Below are 26,696 nucleotides of genomic sequence, written 5' to 3' on the forward strand. Positions count from 1 at the left end.
AGTAAAAATTTACAAATCCAGTTTTGTCATTTTTATAAATTCAGAGACTGGGAAATAAGTGAATGTTTAATCAAGGTAGTATTCCAATTAAAAGTAAAGTTTAAAACCTGTAGCTACAGTGGTCTTCCAGGACTGAACTTGGGAACCACCATCCTAGAGCATCTTCAGCATTCAATTCCTTTCAGCACTGTATGCTGAGAGGTGCTAACAGGGTTCTTTTTTGCTTATTGTAGTCTTCTGCCAAGCCACTTAAAACGATGATACAAGCACAGAATTTCATAAGAGACGTTATATGGTGTTTGTAGTTTGGGGGCCTGAACTTAACAGTATGTAATGAACAATAAAAATAAATATCTGTCTGTCTGATTTATTTTATAATATTGTATTGGAAAAAATATGGATTTAACCAAAAAAATCAAAAGAGAGCAATCTAAATTTTAAAGTGAGTGCTTGACTGAAGGGAGTAGTGTCTGTGCTAAATGATGGTATTATTTATGATGACATCTTACAGCCTTTTTTAGAAACCAAAGGACAGAAAAATAAAACAAAAAATATTGTCTGGCTGCAAAAGTCGTTATGCTGTATAGAGTATCCATTTTCAACACAGGCTGTGCATTCAAGATGACAGTCTAATGAACCAGTGATTTGATTGAGTGAACAGATGATTTTTTTTTTCTGTTTAAGACGTGGCATGATTGTAATGTTTCTCCACTTGAAAAGTTGTTTGTGTGATTTTTTTACCATATCCATGATGTGTCTTTATATTCTTCTGTTTTTTTTGTAGCAAAAATGCATTCTTTGCTCTGCTTTATACCAGAGAAAGTAAAATAAAATAATAAATGTATAATACGGCTCTCCAGAAATGACAGTATAGTCCTAAAAAAAACCACAGTCATTTTGCCCACATCTGGGTGCGAGGTCACTCAGGACGCCAGTATAATCAACAGTGTGTATTGCATACATCTGCTCCGTGTGGCTTGTGTCACATGTATGAATGAGCGTCGGTGAAAGAGCGGCTGTAACATTTTAAAATTGCAGAAAGTGCCTCCATAAAAATTGAGCATATGTCAGGCACTCTAGGTTTGAGCTGAAATCTCAATTTCTTGTGTCGTGTTAAATTTTCACAAATATGAAGTTCAGGCAAGGCATATTACATATGTGCAACATTTACGTGCTTCAGAACAGTTATTGTAAATACTACATTTTTATTCTGTCAGTAAAGTACCTAATTAGAATTTTGCAAAGTACAGATAATATACATTAAAGTAAAAAAATACTTTTAATTAAACACTATGTTGCTTATTGAATGAGAAGCTTTGCTGTGGTATTTTCTGACATGTTTTGGTGACATGGAGGTGGCTATATCAAATGGCTTTATAATTTTGAGCTTATGTATTGCAGTGCCAAACTATCACATCCAATAATGATATGTCTCAACGTGATAAAACTTAAGTAAGCACAGAGCATTGCTGAAACTATTGCTAATGGTGTACTACCTTTATGATGTTCTTGGTGCAGCCCTCCCATGAAACGTCATTAGTGATGGGAACTCCAAAAAGCTGCTTCAAGCACTACCTCATCAGTACTAATAGGTGTGAGATAAGCCCTTGTTTGTCTTCATCTAATGTATTTATTGTATTTTTAGTGAGATTCTGAGGAACGTTGGTGTCTGTTGCAGCATTGTTCAGTAGCTATTGTGTGAGCCTCTTTAATATAGTACAAACATGTAGGCAGTCATATCCTTCCAGGTGGCATCGAGTAGAAGGAATCACAGCTCTAGATTAGGTATGTTGAGAAGTTGTGCTACCCTCCGTGCCACACCTGCACATTTGTTGATCAATTTGTTAAATAATGAAATGGTTCTCAGACACTCAAACCTGCCCAGATAAGGTTGCAGAATGTACAACTGCCCCTACATACCTTTGGAAGCTCATAATCCATTCTACAAGCAAGCACTTTTTCTTTTAGAGGGCCCTTCAGGCAGATAAGCACAACCCTCCTGGCTCGTCATCTGTGATGGCTCATATATCACAGAGTTAAACAGCAAAGCTTTAAATGCTGCCTCTTGGCCTTATTGTGAGATGGGGTTTCCTGTTCTTGAGCTAGCCTGGTCTGCAAGTGCCTTTGAACATGACTACCTTTCATCTTTTATTTTTTTTTTTTTTTTGACTCAGGTTGTCTTGTCTGGTGCTGTTTAATAGTTCAAATAACCTGTATCATTTAAGAGTTTCATATACATAAAGTATGGAGCACTAAAAAAATAAATGTAAACCTCATAAAAAAAGTGGCAGAGTGAAGTTGGTCAGCATAAAACAAGACAGTTAACAACTTATGATCAGTACCTTTATAAACATTTTAATAAAGTTGTACATTTTTTAAATTGTTCCAAAAGCATTAGAAGATTTTTAAGAGTTTTTTTTTTTTTTTTAAGTATAATTACTGACTGTGTATTGAGTCCCAATGCAGTTTTTTTTTTATTTATATTGTAGCCAACAGGGAGGGTCCCACTGAGCCCCCTCTGACTCCAGTCAGAACTACCACAGACACAGTTCTGGGTCAATAAAAGCCTTTTTAGTTACACAAATAGTGTACCTTTTACAGGCTTTGTTTTCCAATAGCCCAGATCAAACAGAACATTTCCTACTCCTTTCTTGACATTCTTCTCTATTCCTCCCAGTCAAGTGTTTCCTAGCCTCTCTTCTGGCTCTGACTCCCTCGGCCAAGTGGAGGGTTCTCTTTTAAAGTCCAACCAAGAACATTTCTGGAACTTCATGTATAAATGCAAAAATGGTGAGTACGCCCGTTTCCATGCTCACATCGCAATGTATAAAAACTAAACTTCACACACATTTTCAAACCAGCCTAATCCCTGGTGTACGCAAGTACTCCACTCGGTTTTGCAAACTAGCAGCACCCAGCGTCACAGCAGTGCTATTGTTCCAGTGTGGTTTCCCTTTCTTTATTAGATCCACATCCCTGACACAGCTTTATCAAATACACTGAAATTAACCGAATATTGTTTATTAGTTTAAGGCATCTGATTATAATTAACCTGTAACTATATAATGGTCCATGAATGTTCAAACTATTCCAAATACCAATTGCTGCTTTAGTGTTCTTACTCTCACGGCACCACTCAGAGTATTTATCCCACTGTATCTGAGTGTGGAATCACAGCTCTACAGCTGCTGAGAATTATCAATATACAGCATCAAGCACACGCTTCCTCTATTTGAACTGCTTCCATATGGGAAGCGCTTCAGAGCCTTTCCTGTAGGGACCTCGCGGTTCAGAAACTATAAACACACTCAATCAGTCCATCAAGTGCTCCTGGTAGAACTGTGTGTACTTATAAGTACAATTACCTCACTGTAAACGTGCAATATAGTTATAATATTGCACAACCTAAGCCACTTTATAAAGCGCATATTTACATGTCATTTTTAAGGTGAAATGCAGCAAAGTATGTTTATTACAGATACAATTAGATAAAATTTTAACATTTAAATTATCTATATTTTTAATAATTAAACATGTGAGTACACAGTGTTGCAGCGATAGCGACAAGCTGGCACCCCGTTCAGGGATTGTTCCTGCCTTGCACTGTATTCTTGCTGGGACTGGTGTGACACTGGATGCATAGAATAATTAAACATGTACTATGAAGATATTTCAGTGTTCTTTAAAAGTTTTGAAGAATCGGCATTCTAAGCTTACAGATGGTGTGACATCTATTACAGAGCTAATTTGTGTGTCGATTGGTTACTTGGAGAAAGAAAAGGAAGGAGAGGAATTGGAGGATAGTATGTTTGAAAGAGACAGTACTACTACAATAAATTATTTAATCGAAGGTCACGCACAGCGCAGCAAGCATCTTGCAGGAAGCAGGAACAATCTCTGGACAGGGCAGCAGCTCGTCACTAACACTGCGCCACTGTGTTCCCATGTTTAATACATGCTTTAATTCCTATCGTCATGAAAATGATATCAAGTATACATCTCAGTATTTAAATTATTCAGAGAGTTGTAATGTCACGAATGTAGTGGATTCTGGGTCCTGTCGGAGGAAGAGAAAGACCGTTTAAGAAGAACATAGTGATTCACACACATAGAGCCAATAAAAGAACACATAGAATACAAAGTATTTAACGTGCTACTTTAGTTACGATATTTGAGAAACTAGTACATTAAAAGATTTTAAGATGAAATTCATGACGTTCTACTTTAATGACAAAATACAACTATCTGATTAAAGTGGAAATTTTGAGATTAAAGTTGACATTTCAAGCTTTTTGTCCCACTGTGTGCCTATTTTGTTTTCTTTTCTCTGTACACTAATAAGCTTCCATATGACATTCAGACAGAGGGCTACAACTCTCCTTTTCACAGCGACTTTGGTATCTGACAACTTCTTTTTTATTTCGGCACTGTGCGACTTTGTGAACTTGAACTTTCGAGTTTCTCCGATACTCTGCCACTTGATCAACTTCCTTATGTTGTTTATACCACTGTTTAAACCAAAAAATAGTATGTTTTTCCTTGCCTCCACTTGGTATTTGCTGAAATTCTTCTATTCTCCCCTGTGCTTTTGCCATTGTCTTTTCACAGAATGCTGAACTTAAGGGCTATTAATATTGATTTGCGTATTTAAAGAGGCGTAATTCTGGGAGGAGATGGGGTGGGGCAGCAGGCGCATGCACGTGCATTACTTTTCACACTGACCGGGATTTATGTAGCGGAAGAACGTGGAAGTTAGTGTACGCACAGATTTATGCATCTAGATTTTTTTGTGTGTATGCACATTTCCAGTTTTGTCCATACGCCATGTTTTTGTGTGAATTCTACGAATGGCATTATTTATGAGGCCCCTGGTGCTCAATCTATTACCCTCTGGGTAGCACTTACTGGTCAGACAGGACCACAATGACACTTGTGTTTCAATATCCAACTGCTCCCCAAGGTGGCCCCCATAGAACCTGACAAGGCAGCCTCCACGGGACCACAGCTCCAATGCTGTGTCAAGGGCATCCATAATGGAACTTGCCAGATAGGATGCTGCCACCCAGAGTACAGGGCGGGTGGGGTGCTTTTCCCATAGCAGGCAGTTACCTGCTGCTCTGTCCTTCCAGGCTTCCGATAAATGAGGCCATTCAGCCCATTGGCCTCTTTAGATTAGCTATTCTGTCCCAGTATTTTTGCCAAGTATTTTTTAAAAGCTGCCCTTTTTTGTACTAGGGTGACCAGAACTTCACAGGATCATCCAGCTGTGGTCTCACTTTACACAGTCCAACCTTGATATCTCTTGATTTATATTGAACAGTTTTGATAATATAAACTTACCTTTTTTTAGCCCCGCTTTGCCAAGACAATAAGAATGTTTTATCAACATTAACCTCTGTGGCCTTCTCAGAGGTTGCGACGTCACCCACATCCATGTTGCCCACATGTACAAATTTGCACTTTCCTGTGTTAAACTGCATTTTCCAAGTGTTCTTCCAGTTCTGAAGATTATTTGGGTTGGGCTGCTCTAGTTGGCTCCTGGAGGGCTGCAGTGGTGAAAGATTCTGCAGTTATGTAATGTTGATGCCAAAGAAATAATTGCTTGAGCAGCATTATTATGCTTCATTTTAGTTATTTTGATAGTGTTATGATTCAGCCAAGAAATGCATTTCTTGTATATTTAATACTTATTTTTATTAATTTTCTGTCTTTTGGAAATTCTAATTTAATTTGTAAGTATAATGTTTTCTATGTTCTTTGAAGCCTTTCCTTTTGATTTGTGGGTAGAACCTCTAAGGGATGGGGTCACTCTGTTGTCACACAGAAGGACCACTCCACAGCCTTTATATTCTGAAGCTGAAAGCGGATCCTTCAGAGATTTATTTAATGTTATAAGTTATTAGATTTATCTGGTTTATTGACTTATTTTCTTCAGTTCTTGGTTGTTCGTTGAATTGTGTGGTGGGACTTGTTAGCCTTGGATCCTCTGTTTTGGCAAATCATTTTTGCAATTTTTATTCTTTTTTATTATTTCTGAATAAATCCTTGCATTTAATAAGGGCTAGTTTGTGGTCTTGTCCATCCTAGCCAGCGTTTTTGATGGTTCCTCTCATTAGAAGGCCATTTTTGTGTATTTTGGTATATTTTAGGAATATTAAAGTATTTTGAATTTCACAACCAGGGCACCATTTGGGCCTATGTAGGCTACAGACAGCCTGTGGAGTTTGGTGTCAACTTACCTTGTTTGTGGATTCTTTGTTGGCTCATATCCGTTTTGATGTTAGAGTGCGCTTGATTAATGGCAATTAGGATTCTCCACACTTATTTGCATCTTTAAACTTCTGCTTTTACTGTTTTTAAATGCTTCCTGCTTTCTTAGCCAACTGCCAGTTAACAATGCAGTACAAATGACAAAGAAACAGTTCACCGTCTCACTTGGTCCCATTTAAACTTCTGTGTGTTCAACTTGAAGTGTCTGTTTCCATAAAAATATATGGAAAGAAATGGAAGATAAATAAGCGAAGGACTGAGAACTACTAATTTATTTTGGGCCAAAAAATTTTGCATGATCTGTTCAGAATTGAAAAATTTATAATATAAAGTCTAAATGCCAAGATAGTGTTATTACAGGAGACCCACTTATTAAGCAAGGATCAGTTTCAGTTGCAAAGAGACTGGACTGGCTAAATATTCCACTCCAGCTATACAAAGAAAACTAGAGGTGTGGAAATCGTAATCCACAGAACATTTTCTTATAGCATCAGATGTAGTATCGGATCCTGAAGGGCGATATGTGATGGTTATGGGTTGTTTATTTAATTGTAAAGTGATTATTATAAATATCTATACGCCCAATATGGATGATGGAGATTTCATCCAAAACGCATTTGCATCCATTTCTAACTTGAACACTCATGAAATTGGAAAAAATCAAGTTCTCTCTTAGAGGATATGTTTAAAACATTTTTAAACCCTGGCAGGACCTAATCAATAACATTTTAGAATAAGCATTTATATTGGGACAAAAGACTATATTCTCTTTTTACTACTCTTTACAGTTTTGCTCTGGTTGTTGGCCTTCCTCTCTTCCTCATGGATGGGGGTTGATTTGATTTTAGTTTTGTGAAGTTTGACTTGATTATATGGAATGTTATATGCTTTTAATAAATTCAATAAAAATTATAAAAAAAAAAAAGAATGGGAGAATAATAACACTGGTTTAGGACTTTTGGCTTTGCTGCCTCCTCAGTGTTTTCTATGGCTCCAGTTTTGGTATTGTCTGTAAATTTCATACTTTTATACAGTCTAACAGAATATAGAACGGTAATGTAAACTAAGATCTCTGAAGCACTGTATTGTTTGATGTCACACCATGCAGAGCATCCTTTTAGTTATTTGTGATGTTTGTCTCTGGCCAATTAACCAGATTGAAGTCCAGTTTTGTAAATTACCAGTGGGGTCTCCTATCAAAATTACTCTGTGGTGCAGAGTGAGCCTTTTTAAAGTCTTAAGTAAATTATGGTATACCTCGGTATGCTTTGTTATGTTAACTACTCTGGTTGTCCATTCAGGGAAGTCCAACAGTCTGGTTTGGCAGGATCTTCTAATGAATTTGCGCTGGCTTTTATTTAATATATTCTCTTCATACACAGTTGTGGTGAAAAACTTGCATCTACTCATCTAACAGATGTGTTTTGGGGCATTACTGGAGACGTCATTAATTTCTACAGCTATTCTTTTTCTATGGCGTAATGTTTGTACAATATACATCTTTATTCCAAAAAAAATCTGAAATATAACACCCATGTTTTTATTTTATTGTGAATTTTCGGAAACCATCGGGGTCATAATTATACATATAGGGTCAAAAATATACATAGAACACAACTAATATTTGGTTAAATGTCACAAAACATGTTTCAACCCAATCAAATGTTTCTGGTAGCCTTCAATAAGATTCTAGGGAATTTCAAGTTGAATATTTGACCACTCTTCTTGGCAGAATTGGTAGAGTTAAACCAAATTTGTTGGTTCCCCGGCACAGACCTGACTCTTATGCACAGTCCACATTCCTGCAGTAGGGTTGAGATTAGGACTTTGGGAAGACCATTCCAAACACTTAAAGTTAGCCTGATTTGCCCATTCTAAACTAGTTGTAATGTGCGTTTAAAGTCATTGTCCTGTTGGGACACCAATTTGTGTCCAAAATTCAGCCTTCTAGCTGACGATTTGAGGCTGTTCTGAAGAATTTTGTGCAAAATCCTCTGTCTCCATTATTCTGTCCACTTTGTGCAATGCACCAGTTCCACTGGCAACAAAACAGCCCCAGAACATGATGCTACGACTACCAAGCTTAGCAGCTGGCACAGTGTTCTTGGGGTTGAATGCCTTTTCTTCTCCAAGCATACCTCTGGACATTGAGGCCAGATATCTCAATATTTCTGTAATCGGACCATTAAACTTTTTTGGAGCAGGGGATGGTAGCCTCTCGGGCCGTGATGATAGAAGTATGGTTTATTGGTCCATCTCTGCCGTAAACAGGTCAGGTTAGTCTTCTCAGGTTGTCTATTTATATTCAGTAATATCTTACATTATGTTTAACTGTTTTATTTTGTTTTTGTTTTTTTTTTAATACAGAAAGTGTAATAAAAAATGAGGACTACGAGATCATGATGCAGATAGACTGTGAAGTCATGGATACCAGAATTCTACACATCAGGACCTCTTCTATCCCACCATTCCTGCGAGATTCACGGGGTAACGGCACCAACACCTTCTACCACTCGTCTGCGACCAACAGCCAGGCCACAGCCCCAGTAGGAGCAATCGCTGAAGCTGTCAAATAGTTTTTTTTATTTCATTTTTAATCCTAAATTGCAGCCCATCTTTTGCAAAGCGAACAAAAAAATTATTCTTGTAAATGGCACTTTTGAAATGTGTGGGAAATTTTAAAGCCACAGTAAAAACAAAAAAAAAACTTTTCAGCTTATAATGATAAATAGGAAGTTCTTGTGCATTTTTTACTTGCTGTGGTCTACTTTTGTGTGGATGTTATTCTTTTCTAATTTATTACAGGAAGGGTATATCGGGTCATCCAAAGGCGGCTTTGAGCCTCACATTTTCATTTTTTTTCCCCCTGAAACAAAAAGATCAGAAGTCCACTTTTGAATTTGTCGTAAAGGTGCACATATTCTGGCACCTTCAGAAATATCAGCTAACTCCTCTTGGCACTTTTAAATGAAAAAGCTGACCTTCTCCGTCCACCAAAGCCCATCTTTTTCATTCAGATCTATTAAAGATGTTTTGCATGGATTTTTTTTCTTTTCCTGCGGATCATTTTGGGTCACCGGATTATCCGACACATAACTTCACAGATTGTGCTGTCACACATCCAGAACTGTTAGTGTTGTTAGTCACATTTTGGTTTTGTTGCATTTTCTGCCATTGGCATCCAAACTTAGTGAAGCCTGACAGTAGAAAAATGTGTTTTTTTCAGGGAAATACATGCAGAACATTTCCAGTTTAAAATAAATGGAGTAACAGATGTGGTATTTATTGTAATTGTAGAAGTAATACTTGGAATTGCCTTGTAAAACGAAAAGCTGCTGTAAGGTTTTTTTTCCCATGGAGAATTATTCTAAGCCAGTAAGATCTGCCTGTCCCATTTGAACTTTATAAATCAGAGGAGATTTTATTTTGACGTACTCATTCCTGCTGAGGTTAAGATCCATTGAAAGTGTATTTCTTTATTTATTGCCATTTTAGTGGTAGATGAATAGAATGATAGAATTCCCTAATCTCAGATAATCTGCCTACAGGTGATTATCCGGCACTCATAGGTACCTTAAAGCTGTGTGCACTGTATTGCCATGTTCTCGTCAGTTGATATGCACCTTTCCAGGAAAGCATAAATGCCGTCTGCAGACTTCCTCACTACGGTGTGAGCACCTGACAGGAAACTGACATCATGTCTGAACGACGCATCAAGAAAGGAAGGTCAATAAAAAATTATAAGAATCCCTCTGGGGCAGTGAGCTAAAGAGAGAAAAAAAAGAAACCTTTCTGAAGCTGGGTAAACAGTCTTGCAGGCTCTGAATGAGCATGTTGGAGTTGGAGCACACAAAGCCATTGCCAGGTTGTACTTTAACTATCAACTATCCATTTTAATTTCAGTTTTGTACTCTTTTGTGTCTATTAAAGGTGACAAATTGATGAACGATTTATCTTTGTTTTATTGTGGGTAAAATGTCAAAGCACTGGAATGCTGCATTCGAAATAAGGGAGTAGGTTATGCTAAATATTAGATTCATTGTTTTGTTTTCTTTTTTCTACCTTTATTTTCTACTTTTTCACTTTGAAATGTGACTTGCCTAAAAACATGTTCATTTTTTTGTTTTCCTTTCCTTATTTTCCCTTTACAGAGTTTATAATCAAGTACCTGTCCTAAATATTTTTTTGACAATGTATTGAAATGTTTATATGAAGTGTTACAAAGAAACCTCTTAATTCATATACAGGGCAGGGATAGTTTATAGAAAAATCTTTGTAGAAGTCAAAGTTATGTAGCACCAATGAATGAATAAATGAATGTACTGAGATACCTCCACGACCTGCGTGTGTTTATATTATAGAGGTAATAAAATCTGAATGTAGCACATACACATTTAAATGTTATACTGTCAGCTTTAAACCTTTTTTCGGAATTTTACCTGCTTAATATAATTCTGTGTCCAGTAGCACTGAGTGTAACACATAAAACAGCTCTGAACAGGATGACAGTCCTGATGGGGTCCGCACACACAAAAACACGCACGGCGAGCAGGGGTTCACCATTTAACTCACCTTGTGTGTCTTTGGAGGTGTGGGAGGAATCCACTCAGAGATGGAGAGACCTTCCGGACTGTACACAGATTATACAAAGGTGCCGAATTCAAGCCCAGCCTGATGTGCTGCCACATTTTATTAAAGATAAAAACTAAGTGGCTCAATTTAAGCATATGAACCAAACAGTCACATATAGGCATTCGTGTCTGTCTATAAACGTCCACCATTTAAACTTCATCTTTGTGACCTTATCTGGTAGAGCGCTCGTGTCATAGGCTGTGACATCTGGCCACTATATACATTAAGAAGGATCTGTATTAATTCCATAGAGGTACAAAATAAAATACATCACCAAAGTACCTGCTTATTCTTCAGCTTATGCACAGATATAAAATGTTAAAATAAATTATAATCTGGACAGAAACTGGCCACCCATCACATATGAAGTAATGTTGGGGGAATGGCACGGGTTCAGTGTGATTGTTGTTTGAGGTAAACTTTTGTTTGTCCTGGTAAAGCCACATGGTATTTCTGGAAACATCTGTTATTTGTATCCAAAACTGCTTGTTGACTTCATTCAGAAGTGAAAAAAGGAACAAAAGCAAATGTTGAAGATTTTGTTTTGCTGATTTTTGGTGTTGTACCTGGAAGCAGATCTTATGCTTGTGTTGTTGATGGATTTCTGTGATTTGTAAATGGAGTCTGATGAAGCACAAACACTAACAGCCAGGCAGAGTCGAGAGGAATATTCTTATTGCATTTATCTTGATATTTTGCAATCCGCCCTGACAAAACCCACAGTGTGGCACATTACAGTGTGTCTATTTAGACGTGATCTTTGTGAAACATTTCTGTGCTTGAAAAGGACCATTGTTTCTACTGTACAAGCAAGATTTAGGTTTCCCTTTTCAATTAAATTCACATCTGTTAATGCTAAAATAGTCTTGAGTTTTATTTGTATTCTTTGTCCATCCTTAAAAAAAAAAAGCAAAACCAACATAAAAAAAAAAACAAAAAACTTTTTTACTGTCATGCTGCATACGCTCCATAAATAACATGCACAAAAGTTGAGCTTTGGCTGTATTTAGAATTTGGTGCGTTAGTGACATAAAGTACATCTTAAGGAAAGTGTAACATGAAGGCCCATGCATCACCCTTCTGAATTACTGTTCAGTAATTAGTTCAATAAACATGAAAGAATTTAATCGTTATATTGTTGTATATAGACATAATGTTAGTGAATGGCATGAAAAGCCATGATGCTGCATTTGGGATTAGTAGAAAAAAAAATAATGGCAGGAGAGAAAAGGGCCTTTGGAATGAAGTTCAAGTGAATGTCCGGCTACATTGGTCATGTAAAGACCGTGTCACATTACGCAACTTTTCCAGCGGTTTTCAGTCATTTTACTTAATTTTAGCGAGTCGGAGTAAGCTGGTGGTGTGAAAACCTGTCGTTTAGTCTGACAACTCGGCAACTCCATCCAACTAGTCTGATTTTGTCTGTAGTTGTAGGTTGGGCTTGTGTATGAGAGCTGACAACCAATGAGCACGCACCCAGAATTACAATGCACAGAATGCAGTGGCGAGGATAAGCAACAGTGGAGTTTTGGACTGTAACAGAAGAGATGCTCATCTGTCTGTTATCTCGTGTTTTGCATAACAGAATGGAAAAAAGAAAAAAAAGGCCAAGATTTTGGCTGAACTTGCCATCTCTGTTAACCCTTCGCACAGCCCTGGTTTTGTCAGACAGCACACTATTGGCTCTCAGAAAAAGGGCCGAGCACAGTTGTGCTGGAAAAAAAATGGCACTCTGTTAGTAAATTTGGCATGGCTAGTGATTTTCAAGTTGTTTAAACTGACATGGTCCAATGATGAGATCAGCAACTGCAGTCAACAAGTCTAAAATCCCCACAGCTGAAAGTCGCATAATGTGACACTGGCTTAAGACTTGAGCTCTGTCCACTGAAAACATAATGGAAGATATTGAAAGCACTGTCCAGGTAAGAATTGGAGTTTTTTCCTTGTGAACGGTCCAGTATTTTCTTTAAGTGGTTATTTCTGAAAATTCCATAACAGCATAATATGCAATGTCTTTTGAAATGATATGCTTAATCATATTGTTTAGATTTTAGTACAGATGACTAAAAACAAAAACATACAGTACCAGTTTTGCATTTGGTGTTTAAGTGTAACACATAAAAATGTCCAGTCTGCTGCTCAGATTATTGCTGTAGACTTTGTAGGGATTCCTGCCCAGCACTTGACCTGAGATCATTCATGTTCTTGTACTTGGTGCTTTATGAAACCGCAGAATGCATGAGAAGTCCCTGTGGGCACAAACTGAATATACTTCTGCATCCTTGGGGTTATTTCAGAAAACGGTTATCTCTAGCTTCTCTTATCAAATACTTTGATCATAACTTGTACTTTAAATAATACTTCTGAAAATAACACACGCTGCTACCTCATCATAATAAGAGATGCTGGTCGGAAGTGACGGTATAGGCAAGGAAAGATATAGGCCCGTCGGACTGATCTACAGTCCTCATGGGAATATAAAATTATTTATTCTTTTCTTTATACACAAAAGTGCTATGATCATTTCTGAATATTCTCAAACCCCTTTCAATAGGCAAAAATTACATTATACGTGACTTGATGCCCATTGTCCCAAGCGTAAAGTACCCTTTCCTTGGGATTATAATCAATTTGAGTGGTATAGGAATAATTATTAGTAAAAGGCAATCTTGGTATGATTTGAGTGTTTGTGTGTGTGTCAAATGCATAAGAAATGTTGGCGTTCATTTGGTTGTAGCTGTCCACCGCATACAGAACGCCACACACTATAAAGCAGTTTCCATAAAAGTTCTTTCGTAAGCCGGTCCTCCATGTGGTCTCCTTCTGAATGGTCAGGTCTGCCGCGTTCAGTTTGCTCAATACAATCACCTCTTGTTGAATCCCCTCGTCATCGATAGCTGGGTAAATCACCCATAGGCCATTTTCATCTACTGCAAAGTCAATGTCTGAATGACCCCTCCACTTCCAGGGTGTGCTCTCTTCAAATACCACATCGTGCAGCATTGCCCAGGCTGCGACAAATCGGTGTTTTAAATCAAACTTGATGATGTTGCGTGAAAATGCTCGGTTGTAATAAAAAGCTCCATCATACACGACATGTCCAGTTCCAATCCAGTTGTAAGGGAGTTTGTAAGAATTTGTCCATCGACCTGTTGGAAATGAAAAACATTCGAGTCATTTTTGGTTGGATAATCTTTCAAACAAGGATTTTAAAACCCTGGAAGGCAGCAGAGCCTACTGGTTTTAATATGAGCCCAGATCCCTGTGGGAAAGTAAACTAATGAACTGTGACAAAAGAATGCTTTTATGCTAACAGAATGATTTACAATCACAGCCTTTTTGTGAACTAAAATTTCAAATGGAAAGGAAAATGGAAGACTCCATAGTCATAGAGAGAGTGGAGTTACAGACTTTTTCCTTTTAAATACAAAGCAAAATGCATATTGGACTGGAGTGCAATATGAAGGAGCAGGTAAGGGTACTGGTTCTATAAGCGCCAGATCCCAGGAAACACCATGGATTATAGACATAAAAGAACATCATTAGAACTTAAACATTTACATTTTACAGTTATTTACTTAGGAGGTCAAAATGAGTCTGGGGGACTGTATGGGAACAAGTGTTGCAGGACATCAAAACAAAATTGATTATTGCATGAACTCGGAACAAAATATACGCGAGTTACAATTCCCAGATTTACAAAACCTAACAGTTTCACTTAGAAATTAACCAAACAAAAGAGTCCTCAAGTGATTCTTGAATATATTGAGGGAGTCAGAGGTGGGCAGCTTATTCCAACAGCCACTAACTACACATAAAGAGAGTCTGGATTTAGGTTTGATACCATGCAAAGTCGGCATTGCGAGATGCCATTCAACAGCACACCTGAGTGGTCGAGAAGGAGCATTGGACCTCATGTGTATCCAAACGTATAGGTGCTGACTACTCTGTAAGCAAGCAGCAAGGATGTGAACTAAATATATAGCTAAAAGAAGCCAGTGTAGTGATCTAGAGAGAAGAGTGGCATGTGCCCACCTTGGCTGGTTGAACACCAGATGTGCCTCTGAGTTTTAAATTGTCTGTAGTGGTTTGATGACACATACCGGGGCTCCTGCCTGCAGAGAGTTGCAATAGTCCAGAAGTGAGAAGACCAGAGACTCAAACTGTTGAACCAGAGCATTATGATCACCTGTCCAATAATGTTGCTCTTTCATTTGCCACCAAGACAGCTCTAACCCACTGAGACGTGGATCCTACAAGACGTCTGAAGGTGTGCTCTGGAATCTGGCACTGGAAGGTTAGCAGCAAATCCTCTGACTCCTGGAAATTGTGAGGTAGAGTCTGCTGCGGAATGAATTTGTTGTTCCAGTATGTATCAAAGCAGCTTAAATGTGATCTGGGAAAACTGGAGAAAACAGCACCACCTTGAACTCTTCATCAAGTTCCTTTAAGCACTCCTGTACAGTTCATGCAGTGTGGCAGGATCCATTATCATGCTGAAAGATGCCCCTTTATTCGTGGAATACAGTTGCCGTGAAGGTGGTAGGTAGGTAGATGAAAGTATCAAATTAATCTCCACATGAATGCCTGGTCAATGCCCAATGCATCACAGTCTGTTCACCGGCTTACCTCCTTCCCATGGTGCGTATCGGGGCCATCTGTTCCACAGGTAAACTATATATACATGCCTGGCCATCCACATGATGCAACAGAAAGCAGGATTCATCTGATAAGGTAATCATCGGTCCAAGTTCCAGTTCCATCGCTCAGCAATTTCAGTGGTGAATAAGCATTATACTGGACACTCACACTGGCCTGCAGCTTTACAGTTCTATACACAGCAGGGTGCGATGCACTCTCTGCCATGACATATTACTCTGGTAACCATCATTAAAATAATCTGTGTTTTGACCTTCTTTTGGTTTGGACCAGACAGGATAAACTTCATTGACCTCTTGCATCAATGAGTCTTGGCCACCCAACACACTGTTGATTTGTGGTTTCTCCCTCCTTGGACCACTGTCCATAGGTACTGGACTTGCCATGGCTGACCATGACCACCCCATAAGTCCTACCATTTTGGAAAAGCTCTTACTAACTTGTCTGGCCAAAATAATTTGACCCTTATAGAAGTCACTCAGGTCTTTACACCTGCCCATATCATCTGCTTTCAACACATCGATTACAAGTGTCCAATGTCAGCTTACACCTAACATATCCCTCACCTTGATGTGCAAAGTTGTTATGAGAAAGTTAATGTCAGCTGCTTCATATGGAAGTGGTCATAATGTTTGGGTTCATCAGTGTATATTTAATGCTGCCATAATACCAATTACAGATACTTGTGTAACTGTGAGATATACTTGAATGCCAATGGTCACAGCACACTGTCATCATAAGGACCGTGTTCATAATTTATGCACAATACAAATCATGCAAGATCTGGCACATATTGGCTTGCATATCTTCTCCCAAATTAAGGAGACTAAATAAGTATAATGGATAGAGGAAAAAAGGAACAAGTGCAAAATTAACTTCCCACATGGACAAGTCAAGAAAATATCGACTGAGCCACGGAGTGCAACTGGTAGAACTAAGAACACTGAACCTCCTTACAGGTCAGTAAACCTGTCCACCAAGGCCACTGTCTTCACATATCAGCTACAATGTAACCCTTAAAAGGTGCTATATACTGATGAAACTGGTAAGCTGGAGTGGAAAAGGACTTGCAACAAATTTCTGTTATTTCCTTTAGATGACTGGGTGACATACTGCAGAACAGAACTGCCAATAATGACATTAACATAAGGATTTGACTGTAATAAGAGATTTTACAGAATGAAAACCTCTCTTCCTATATGTAGCTAAAATAATAAAGGGGCTGTTGTTTGGCACCAAATACAATTTGAGTCTGCTGTTGCAGAAGAATAATTTCAGAATGAAGAACATCAAAGAAAATCTTTGTTCAGTTCCAGAAAGGCTTTCTCCAGTTACACCTCTCTCAGGATGTCTAGGCCTGACACAGTAATGCCGGATTATAACCAACGATCAGAACAGACGGCGAAACCTGCCACCCCCTTATTCTGCTTCATATTTATTATATTTTACCATATGTATGTTGTATTATCAGCCCAAAATCAATAAGATGTTAAGACTTGTCTTGTGACGAGGGTGGAGTATCCAATGTGGCGTTGCCAGAATGCCTAGCCCCCTACTTTGCAATGGAGCAACGTGTTCTGGTTTGTGGATGTGGATACCAGCACCCTCTTTTATTGCAGGGACTGGGAAGATTCATTGATCATATTTTAAATTTCACTTAGGACATCAAAAGTTAGACATCCAGTTGCAGTTTCAAGCACTTAGTAATCTTATTTTTATTAACCTTATTTTTCCGGAATGGCACATTACTCATTTACTTGGCACTGCCAAAAGCCATGTTTTGTTGCTCAGCTCTTGTCTTAGAGAGACACTTAATCTTCTAATGTAAATGCAGACAGAGGCCATTTATCTGTTCTCATCCTCTTAGATCTGAGTGCCGCATTTGACACCATTGATCACAATATTCTTAGAAATCGCCTTAGTCAATGGGTGGGCCTCTCTGGCACGGTCTTAAATTGGTTTGAATCCTACCTGGCAGGGAGAAAATTCTTTGTTAGTTATGGTTATTATACTGCAAAGACACATGACATTCTATATTGTGTTCCACAAGGCTCTATCCTGGGTGCGCTGCTCTTCTCAATCTACATGCTTCCGTTAGGTCAGATTATCTCAGGTTACAACGCGAGTTACCACAGCTATGCTGATGACACACAGCTGTACTTATCAATAGCACCTGATGACTCTGACTCTTTCGATACACTAACACAATGTCTTACTGGTATTTCTGAATCGATGAATAGTAATTTTCTCAAACTAAATAAAGAGAAAACTGAAATTTTAGTGATTGGCAAAAATGGATTCAATGAGGTTATCAGAAATAAACTTGATGCATTAGGATTAAAAGTTAAGACGGAAGTAAAAAACTTAGGGGTAACTGTTGACTGTAATCTGAATTTTAAATAGCATATTCATCAGACCACTAGGACAGCATTTTTTCACTTAAGAAACATAGCAAAAGTTAGACCTCTTATATCACTGAAAGATGCGGAGAAATTAGTTCACGCTTTGTTTTCAGTCGACTAGATTACTGTAACGCACTCCTCTCAGGACTACCCAAAAAAGACATAAATCATTTGCAACGAGTGCAGAATGCAGCTGCTAGAATCCTAACTAGGAAAAGAAAATCTGAACACATTTCTCCAGTTTTGATGTCACTACACTGGTTACCTGTGTCATTCAGGATTGACTTTAAAATTCTGCTTATGGTTTATAAAGCCTTAAATAATCTCGCTCCATCTTATATATCGGAATGTCTGACACCTTATATTCCAAATCGTAACCTTAGATCCTCAAATGAGTGTCTCCTTAGAATTCCAAAAGCTAAACTTAAAAGAAGTGGTGAGGCGGCCTTCTGCTGTTATGCACCTAAAATCTGGAATAGCCTGCCAATAGGAATTCGCCAGGCTGATACAGTAGAGCACTTTAAAACACTGCTGAAAACACATTACTTTAACATGGCCTTTTTATAACTTCACTTTAACTTAATCCTGATACTCTGTATGTTCAATTCATCATAATAACTATTCATGGTGGCTCTAAAATCTGTACTGACCCCAACTCTCTCTTCTGTTTCTTTTTCCGGTTTCTTTGTGGTGGCGGCCTGCACCACCACCACCTACTCAAAGCATCATGATGCACCAACATTGATGGACTGAAAGCCAGAAGTCTACGTGACCATCATCATCAGGTCCTTCCATGAAAACGCTAAATACAAAGAGGACTGTTTCATTTATGTTAGGTAGATTGCCCAGAGGGGACTGGGCGGTCTCATGGTCTGGAATCCCTACAGATTTTATTTTTTTCTCCGCCGTCTGGAGTTTTTTTGTTATTTCTGTCCACCCTGGCCATCGGACCTTACTCTTATTCTATGTTAATTAATGTTGACTTATTTTCTTACTGTGTCTTTTATTTTTCTATTCTTCATTAAGTAAAGCACTTTGAGCTACATTTTTTTGTATGAAAATGTGCCATATAAATAAAAGTTGTTGTTGTTGTAATGCGTGATTCCAGTTTTTTCTTTTTCTCCTACTGCAAGATTAGTCCAACAAAGTGAAATCTATGGCTTTGTTTGTAATGCTTTTTACTTTTTTAAAGTGGAGGGTGTACTCTGGAAACCTGGCTGCCTGCTGGGCGTGATGAGTGCATGTGTCTGTTTGAGAAGGAGTCTGAGTCTATCCTGGAATGGGAGAGGACAAAAGAGAAGAGGGACAGATGCACGCAAGACAAAAAGTGACTCTTGGAAAGCTGTGGTTTCCTCATTCTAAGGTTTGAATATGCCATATAGTAGGCTACACAGGGGTCTACATTATCTTTAAAGTCAATGATAAAGCTGATCCATCACAGTTGCTCCAACTAAACAGTGAATATACTCCCCCCAAAACAGTGGTGAAAAAGTTGGGAAGAAGCACTTCTTCACACTTTCTCCTCCTGCATTACAAGTTATTATTTCCTTTTGTGCCAATTAATTAATCTGCAGCTCAAATAAACAATCCAGACAAAATTAATTTTAGAATTTAGAACTTCTGGGAAAGTGCACAGATTTGAGGACAGTCTATCAGTTTTGGCAGGAGTAATGCATTGTGACAACTGTCAATAAAAGTTCTGTAACAGTCCCTGTTGTATTATAAGCAGTCAGTTCTTTCCTGGAATTGGCCTTATTGGGACAGACCAATAGAAATGGACAGACAGCACAACCAAATTGTTTGTCAAGAGATCTATAAAGATGGAGGATACGACCTGCAGTTTGCTACTGCAGGCGCACTGAAATGTGTGCTGAATCCAAATTATGTTTTTAGAAGTTGTCTATCAGGTAAGGTTTTCAAGAGACATGCAGCTTAAATTTGAAAATACTTACATGTTTATATGCTTATTAAAATGACAAGTATATCATCTTAAACACAGCTACAGTATTTTTAATTTTCTGCTGTGTTTCTCCTTAGGAATGTCTCCCTTAATAGTCCAGCATTAGGCAGCCAGCATACTGCAACTCCACTTACCTTCTTAATGCTTTTACGGGTTGAAAATGTCCTGATGGAGTCGCTTGCCATATCATCACTGACCACAGTGAGGTTTTCAGGGAAAATGTCCAAGACGGAGTCTAAGAAATGACTCTTCAATGACATATGCAGCCCATTGTTTGGTATGGCTGGAGAAGGTCACCGACTATTTCTGGACAGTTTTCAGCCTTATGATTTCCCAAAAAAGTGCGTGCAGCCACTTTTGAAGCTCTGCCAAGCAGCTTTCCCAGCTTTATTTAACCTCTTCTTCAAATCTGTCACATTGTGACACTCCGATTTGAGGACCTACAAAAGTACCTTCCTTATTCATTTTTAGCATCTCTGATCCGAGGAAATGGATTTCTCAAGCACATGAATCCTCTTTTATTTTATCCATTGCTTTATCAAGGTTTTCATAAGTTCAAGTTTAATATGTTGAAGTGTTTTGTCTTGGTAGAGTAATATATTGCTCTATTTTCCCCTTTTGTATTAATAAGTAGCCTTTGACAGAATGCCTCAAATCTCCCAGACTCACCACTGTTTATAAGGTATTATAGTATATAACTTCTCCCCACCTTCCCTTCTACATCTATAACCTCAGACAATTAGGTGTAGTAAAAGACAAGCAGGAGTTAAGCTACACTTTAAACAATGTATTATTGATAATATTCATAAATAATAACACTGCAAAAATACATTTGAATATTGGCAACCATACAACCTGATAAATGGTGATGTGTAGTTTCAGGCGGCACACAGACTTGTTAGATACTTAAAATGTCTCTAGTTAAGGCATCATTTGTGGTCAGCTTTTTTCAGAACATGCCGCATGCCTGTCTCAATATGGCTGCCGAGTTGTGCTCTCCATTGTGTTGTCCTTTTCAGTTTATGCATCAGTTTGGTAAGAGAGAGAGTGAGGTGTGAGCAAATTTATAGATTCTCTGCCCAACCCCTAGAGCCAATAGGGAATCATGGTACTTAAAGGCTTCTGATATAAGCCAGTTCCAAACAGCCATACTTCAGACCAATGGGGGAATAGAACATCTAAACACCTGCCATCCCCCAAAACCATATGTTAAGGTAAAGCTGGGCAGTTAGGCAGCCTGGCTTTCCTGTGGGGGGTTGAGAGAGAGACTTTAGCAGAGAAACACTTGCCAAACTTGTTTGAGGCACTCCCCCCGAACCCTATTGTAAAATTCAAAGAGGCTCAGTAATGGTCAGGGGGATGTAAACATGAATGCTTCTCACTAATGTAACACTAATATAACATTGCTTTGCCTACAAATAAAGTTACAAATAAAGACACACAAAATATTTATCAACTTATATACAAAATCTCACATCACAACAAAGAGGAAGGTAAACATCCTCAGAGTCAACAAGTGGAAAATTTACCAAATTTTTCTTTCCTCGAACATATAAGACATGTTTTAGCCACTTGTTCTAAACATAGTGATTCTCTTTGTCCCTATTGTCCCATTCACAATAAAACAACAGTATCTTGTGTAACCAAAGTGCAGTCACCTTTAGATTTCTACACATAGTCCACTTATACTGTATTTCTGATGTTGAGTGTTTTCTAAAGTAACTTCATGTACGTCGATAATGTTTTTGCATTTTATGTACAATTATACTTCAAATTTAAATTCCCATCGACACAATTTTTCTATTAGTTTTAAATCAGAAACTTTACTGAAAGGAACCTGCCCAGTTTTCCTCACCTACCACCCATTTCTATTGCAGAGGCAATACTGATCAGTCTTCAAGACTCAGACAGCCCCTCAGTAATATACAAAAACATTTTAAAGTCTCTTCCTTTCAAAGATCCCAAAGTATCCCAGTGCATGCTGGGGAAAGTATCTTTCACTTAAGAGCACTAAAAACGAGTGGGAGGCAGCCATGAATAGAATACATTCCATCTTCATATGCGGAAAGCGTTCAATTATTCAACTTATATCTTTTATCGAGCACATTTATCTCGTTTTAAAATTGCCCAAAATGTTTCCACGCTAGGATCCAACCAGCAAACGTTGCAATCAAGCTCTAGCCTCACTGGACCTCATGTTTTTAGGCATGTACCAAATTAACAACATTCTGGACAAAAATCTTTGAATGCCTATCAGACAGCCTTTGTGTCACAATCACTCCTAACGCGTTAACAGACTTGTCCGCTGTATTTGACATGGAGAAGGACAAATTGCTAGTATTGCCGATACCACACTACTAGCACGTAGACTTATACTGCTCAACTGAAAGAATCCCAGCCCACCTGTTATAAGTCTGTGGGTAACTGATGTTCACTACTATTTCAAATTGGAAAAAAAACAATTCTCACTTAGAGGATCTGTTCAATTTTTTTTTTAATATATGGCCAATCTAATTAATAAAATTTTAAAATAAGCATTTATATCAGTGAAAAGGACGTTCTTCTCTGTTTTGTTTTTTCTCTCCTCTCTTCTCGGTGGGGGTTGAATTATGGTTTGTTAAGTTTGACATGATTGTATGAAATGTTTTTTTCAAATAATATCTATAAAATTAAATAAAAAGGTAACTTCATCTTTTCATACAACTCTTTCATGTTAGTAGCATGACACTATAGCTACAAAAGGGAATTATTTCCATTATGGAGAAGAACAGCTTCCAGGTTGACTTTTGAGGAGTCAACGAACAAGAGACGCTCATCCATGCTGTGTTCATGGCCAAACGTATATGTAACTGATTATTTTAATGTAATAGTGATTGTAATTTGAAATATATATGTTAATTTATGGGCGGCACGGTGGCGCAGTGGGTAGCACTGCTGCCTCACAGTTAGGAGACCCGGATTCGCTTTCCAGGTCCTCCCTGCGTGGAGTGTGCATGTTCTCCCCATGTCTGCCCGGGTTTCCTCCCACAGTCCAAAGATATGCAGGTTAGGTGCATTGGCAATCCTAAATTGTCCCTCGTGTGTGCTTGGTGTGTGTGTGTGTGTGTGCCCTGTGGTGGGCTGGCGACCTTCCCAGTGTTTGTTTCCTGCCTTGCGTCCTGTGTTGGCTGGGATTGGCTCCAGCAGACCCCTGTAACCCTGTAGTTAGGATATAGCGGGTTGGATAATGGATGGATGGATGGATGTTAATTTACTAATATGTTTGTCCTGCGATTACACTCACTGATGAAAATATGAAGGTGGTGTCATCTTTGCCTTATGGAAAAACTTCATACTTGTATTCAGTATTATAAAGTACCAGTAACTGCGCACTGCATGATAACATGCAGTGAATACGCTTGACTTGAGCATTCATAGTCTTCATCCTCTTTCTCTGTACGATTAGCATTCATTTGCTCAGATGTTGATGTGCTTGCTGCTTCCTGAGCAACTCTTCTTTTCTCCACCCTAGCGGCCCGCTGCTTCTCTTCTTTCGTCAGCATCTTTTCACGTTAAAACTGATTAAGTCAGCGTTTGTGTTGCAATTAGAACGTTTTTCTTCATTTTTCACTTAAGCTGGCACTTAAGTCTTCAATCTGCCTCGAGAATGATTTAAGATATGAAGAGGTAGAGGAAGTGATGGCGAAAGTTTTAGAGATGAGAACAGCACCTGTACGCATGCACCGCATGGCTGCCCTGCTGGCCACTACCAAGAGTTGATTCTACAATAAAATAACAATAAAAAGAGGAATAACCTTGGAGGTCAATCATCACCCGGAAAGTGGATAGTAGTCACGTAGTATATGTGTACCAAATTTCATGTCAAAAGGTCAAACGGTTTGTGAGCTACAGGTGATTTAAAATTCTGGACAGACAAACAGACAGCCAGCCACGGTAGCGGGCTTTATAAGAAGATTTCTTAAAACACCCATCGCAATCCTTGTGAGAATGTTGCTGGCTAGAGTCAGCAATATTAATATCATTACAATTAAACAAAAAGAGGCCAGAGGATGTGTAAATATGCCGTCATGAGTCCTGTTTCAGTAATGCCCACCCAATCACACAGACTTTTCTCTTGTTTTTGTTTTTTTTTTTAATCTATAATTAATTCTGACTTTTGTTTGCATTCGTGTCAGAGGGTTTGCTTGTTAACTTTGATATTTAACTGTTTTCTGTGTATGAATGCAGATATCCAGTATCCTTTTACAAGTCAAAATTACAACTTAGATATATATCTAAACATATCTGCAACTAATCAGAATTCGAGATGTCTAAGATATCTGACTCATCAAAAATGCAAATCACAGATGCCTATAATTTAATATTGTCTTAGAAGAATATGAAGTAGAGATTATTTATAACACACTTCATGATATATACTATATAACTGAGAGACTTTCCCCGTTGTCTTTAATAGATATTTAAATATTTTAAAATTATTCTATTATTACATTTTAACTGGTAAATTTCCATCCATCCATCCATCCATTATCCAACCCGCTATATTCCAACTACAGGGTCACGCAGTAGAAATCTATATTTCTAATCATATAGTCATTTTACATATTGAAAAATTACAATTGCCTTTTTGTGTTCAGCCAGACGAGGAGGGCAGATGTCACTCCTCTTTACAGATCACTACACCGCCTTCCTGTAGTGGCACCTATTGAGTTCAAATCCTCGATACACAATAGTCAATGGGTTCTATGTGTCATTTTGTCTACTCAAGGCTGCTGATGAATTTGCCACCTCTACATGGCATCAAATCTCAAACTGTTTTCATGTGTAGTCCCTGGCTGGTGAACAAGCTGCCCAGTTCCAATTGAAATGCTGACTTCCTCAATGCGTTTCAGAAGACTCTCTTGCTTACTGACTTTCTGTCTAACTGACATTAGCTGTTGGGTTTTGTAACACAGGAATTGTAAGTCGCTTGTATTTTGTTCTGCGCTCTTCACTTGTGGTGATTTTTAATTTGTAAACTTGTCCTGTAACATTTGTCCCCAAACAGTCCCCAGACTAATATTTACTAGAATACGTTGACCTCTTTTGTAAGTCACTTTGAACAAAAGTGTCTGTTAATCAAATAAGTTGTTAATATAAATGTAAACTTATGATGACCAGTATTGAAACGTTAAAATTATTTGTACTGTAATTGCAAACTCAACTAGACAAAAACTTAATTGAAAATATCTTTAACTGATATCACCACTGAAGTCCATGGAATAAGTCAGTTAAACTGAAATTATAAATCTCAAAAGAAGAACTAGCAGAGTGCATTTTATAACAGAGTGGCCTGTCAAACATATTGCTCCAATTTAAGAAATTAATCCAGATTTTACTGAGGGATTGTTATATCTGAGCTTGACAACAATATGTGGGATGTAATACCCATGATTCATAGAAGCTGTCATTGAAATATAGCAGGAAATGACCCAGTTCAGAAACTGGAGGGTCAGCCCAATGTCTGACAATGCCTCTGTCGATTCATTTCAGCTCCTAAAAAGAATTATTAGCTGTTTGGGTGGGGTGTGAATTCTGTTTTGTTAAGTTTGAATTGAGTATACAGTATGTAATGTTATCTTCTTTATTGTGCAAGTTAGGCTTGATCGTATGGAATGTTATTCTTTTCAATTAAAATAAAAAAAAGAATTACTAGCTGTGAAAAATAACTATTCCTATTGCATGTACAAATCATATGAAAGTTTTATTTCTTTTCCTTGGGTGTCTTGAAAATATGGATAATGTCTTTTGGTTTTCACCCCACGTTTCTGACACTAGACGGTGAAGTGTACAACCTGGGTGGCATTCACTTGTAAAATCTTGGATTGTGAGTAACTTGGTCTGCGAGTGTTTTGCAAGACGACCAAAAACACTTAATAAATTTTCTTGATAAACTATCGAGTTCTTGCAATACGAGTAAAATAGTACATACAGTAATCCCTCCTCGATCGCGGGGGTTGCGTTCCAGACCCCCCCCCGCGATAGGTGAAAATCCGCGAAGTAGAAACCATATGTTTGTATGGTTATTTTTACATATTTTAAGCCCTTATAAACTCTCCCACACTGTTAACATTATTAGAGCCCTCTAGACATGAAATAACACCCTTTAATCAAACGTTTAAACTGTGCTTCATTACAAGACAGAGATGGCAGTTCTTTCTCACAATTAAAAGAAGCAAACATATCTTATCTTCAAAGGAGCACCGTGAAGAGCAGAGAATGTCAGAGAGAGCGCTCGCTAAGAAAAGCAAACAATCAAAAAATCAATACTTGCTTTTAAGTATACAGAAGCACGCGATAAAGCGGCATTTTGTAGAGGAGCGTCCTATCTTCTAGGCAAACAGCCACTGTGTAAACCCCCCTCTGCTCACACCCCCTCCGTCAGGCAGAGAGAATGAGAGAGACAGAGAGAAGCAAACAAAACAAGCGCCACGCGGGAAGCATATCTTATAGCATTGAGGAGTTTTAGTTAATATGTAACACATGCTCTGATTGGGTAGCTTCTAAGCCATCCGCCAATAGCGTCCCTTGTATGAAAGTATCGCTTTGTCTGCTGAGCGTCGCGTGATCACAACTGAGCTGGTGGTGGTTCTCTCTCTCTCTCGCTGCGGGATTGTGGGTAATCATCTCCCGTGCTCGGTCTCAGTCGATGTGCCACACTCAAGATCCGTACAGGTGTGTACTGTTTCCAATAGCATTGTGATCACGTGTGTGCGTAAAACATTTTTTATTTG

General features: G+C 38.3%; 2 protein-coding genes across 4 annotated transcripts in view; one reads left to right on the forward strand and one right to left on the reverse strand.

Moving 5' to 3' along the window:
• Positions 1–10,606, forward strand: part of atf6 (activating transcription factor 6) — a 188,881-nt gene extending 178,275 nt beyond the window's left edge. For 2 of the 3 annotated variants that reach the window (XM_039734832.1, XM_039734830.1), the window contains one exon: positions 8,638–10,606. In XM_039734832.1, the coding sequence (XP_039590766.1) occupies positions 8,638–8,846 (209 nt within the window). In that variant the 3' untranslated portion in view covers positions 8,847–10,606. Of the gene's footprint in view, positions 1–2,677; positions 2,791–8,637 lie in introns of all 3 variants that reach the window. The other variant, XM_039734831.1, reaches the window with a different exon arrangement.
• A 1,285-nt stretch (positions 10,607–11,891) lies between these two features.
• Positions 11,892–26,696, reverse strand: part of LOC120514447 (olfactomedin-like protein 2B) — a 45,158-nt gene continuing 30,353 nt past the window's right edge. The window contains exon 8 of the mRNA XM_039734829.1: positions 11,892–14,051. Coding sequence (XP_039590763.1) covers positions 13,450–14,051 — 602 coding nt within the window. The 3' untranslated portion in view covers positions 11,892–13,449. The remainder of the gene's footprint in view (positions 14,052–26,696) is intronic.

This window comes from Polypterus senegalus, chromosome 14 (genome assembly GCF_016835505.1).
Source record: "Polypterus senegalus isolate Bchr_013 chromosome 14, ASM1683550v1, whole genome shotgun sequence".
NCBI lineage: Eukaryota > Metazoa > Chordata > Cladistia > Polypteriformes > Polypteridae > Polypterus > Polypterus senegalus.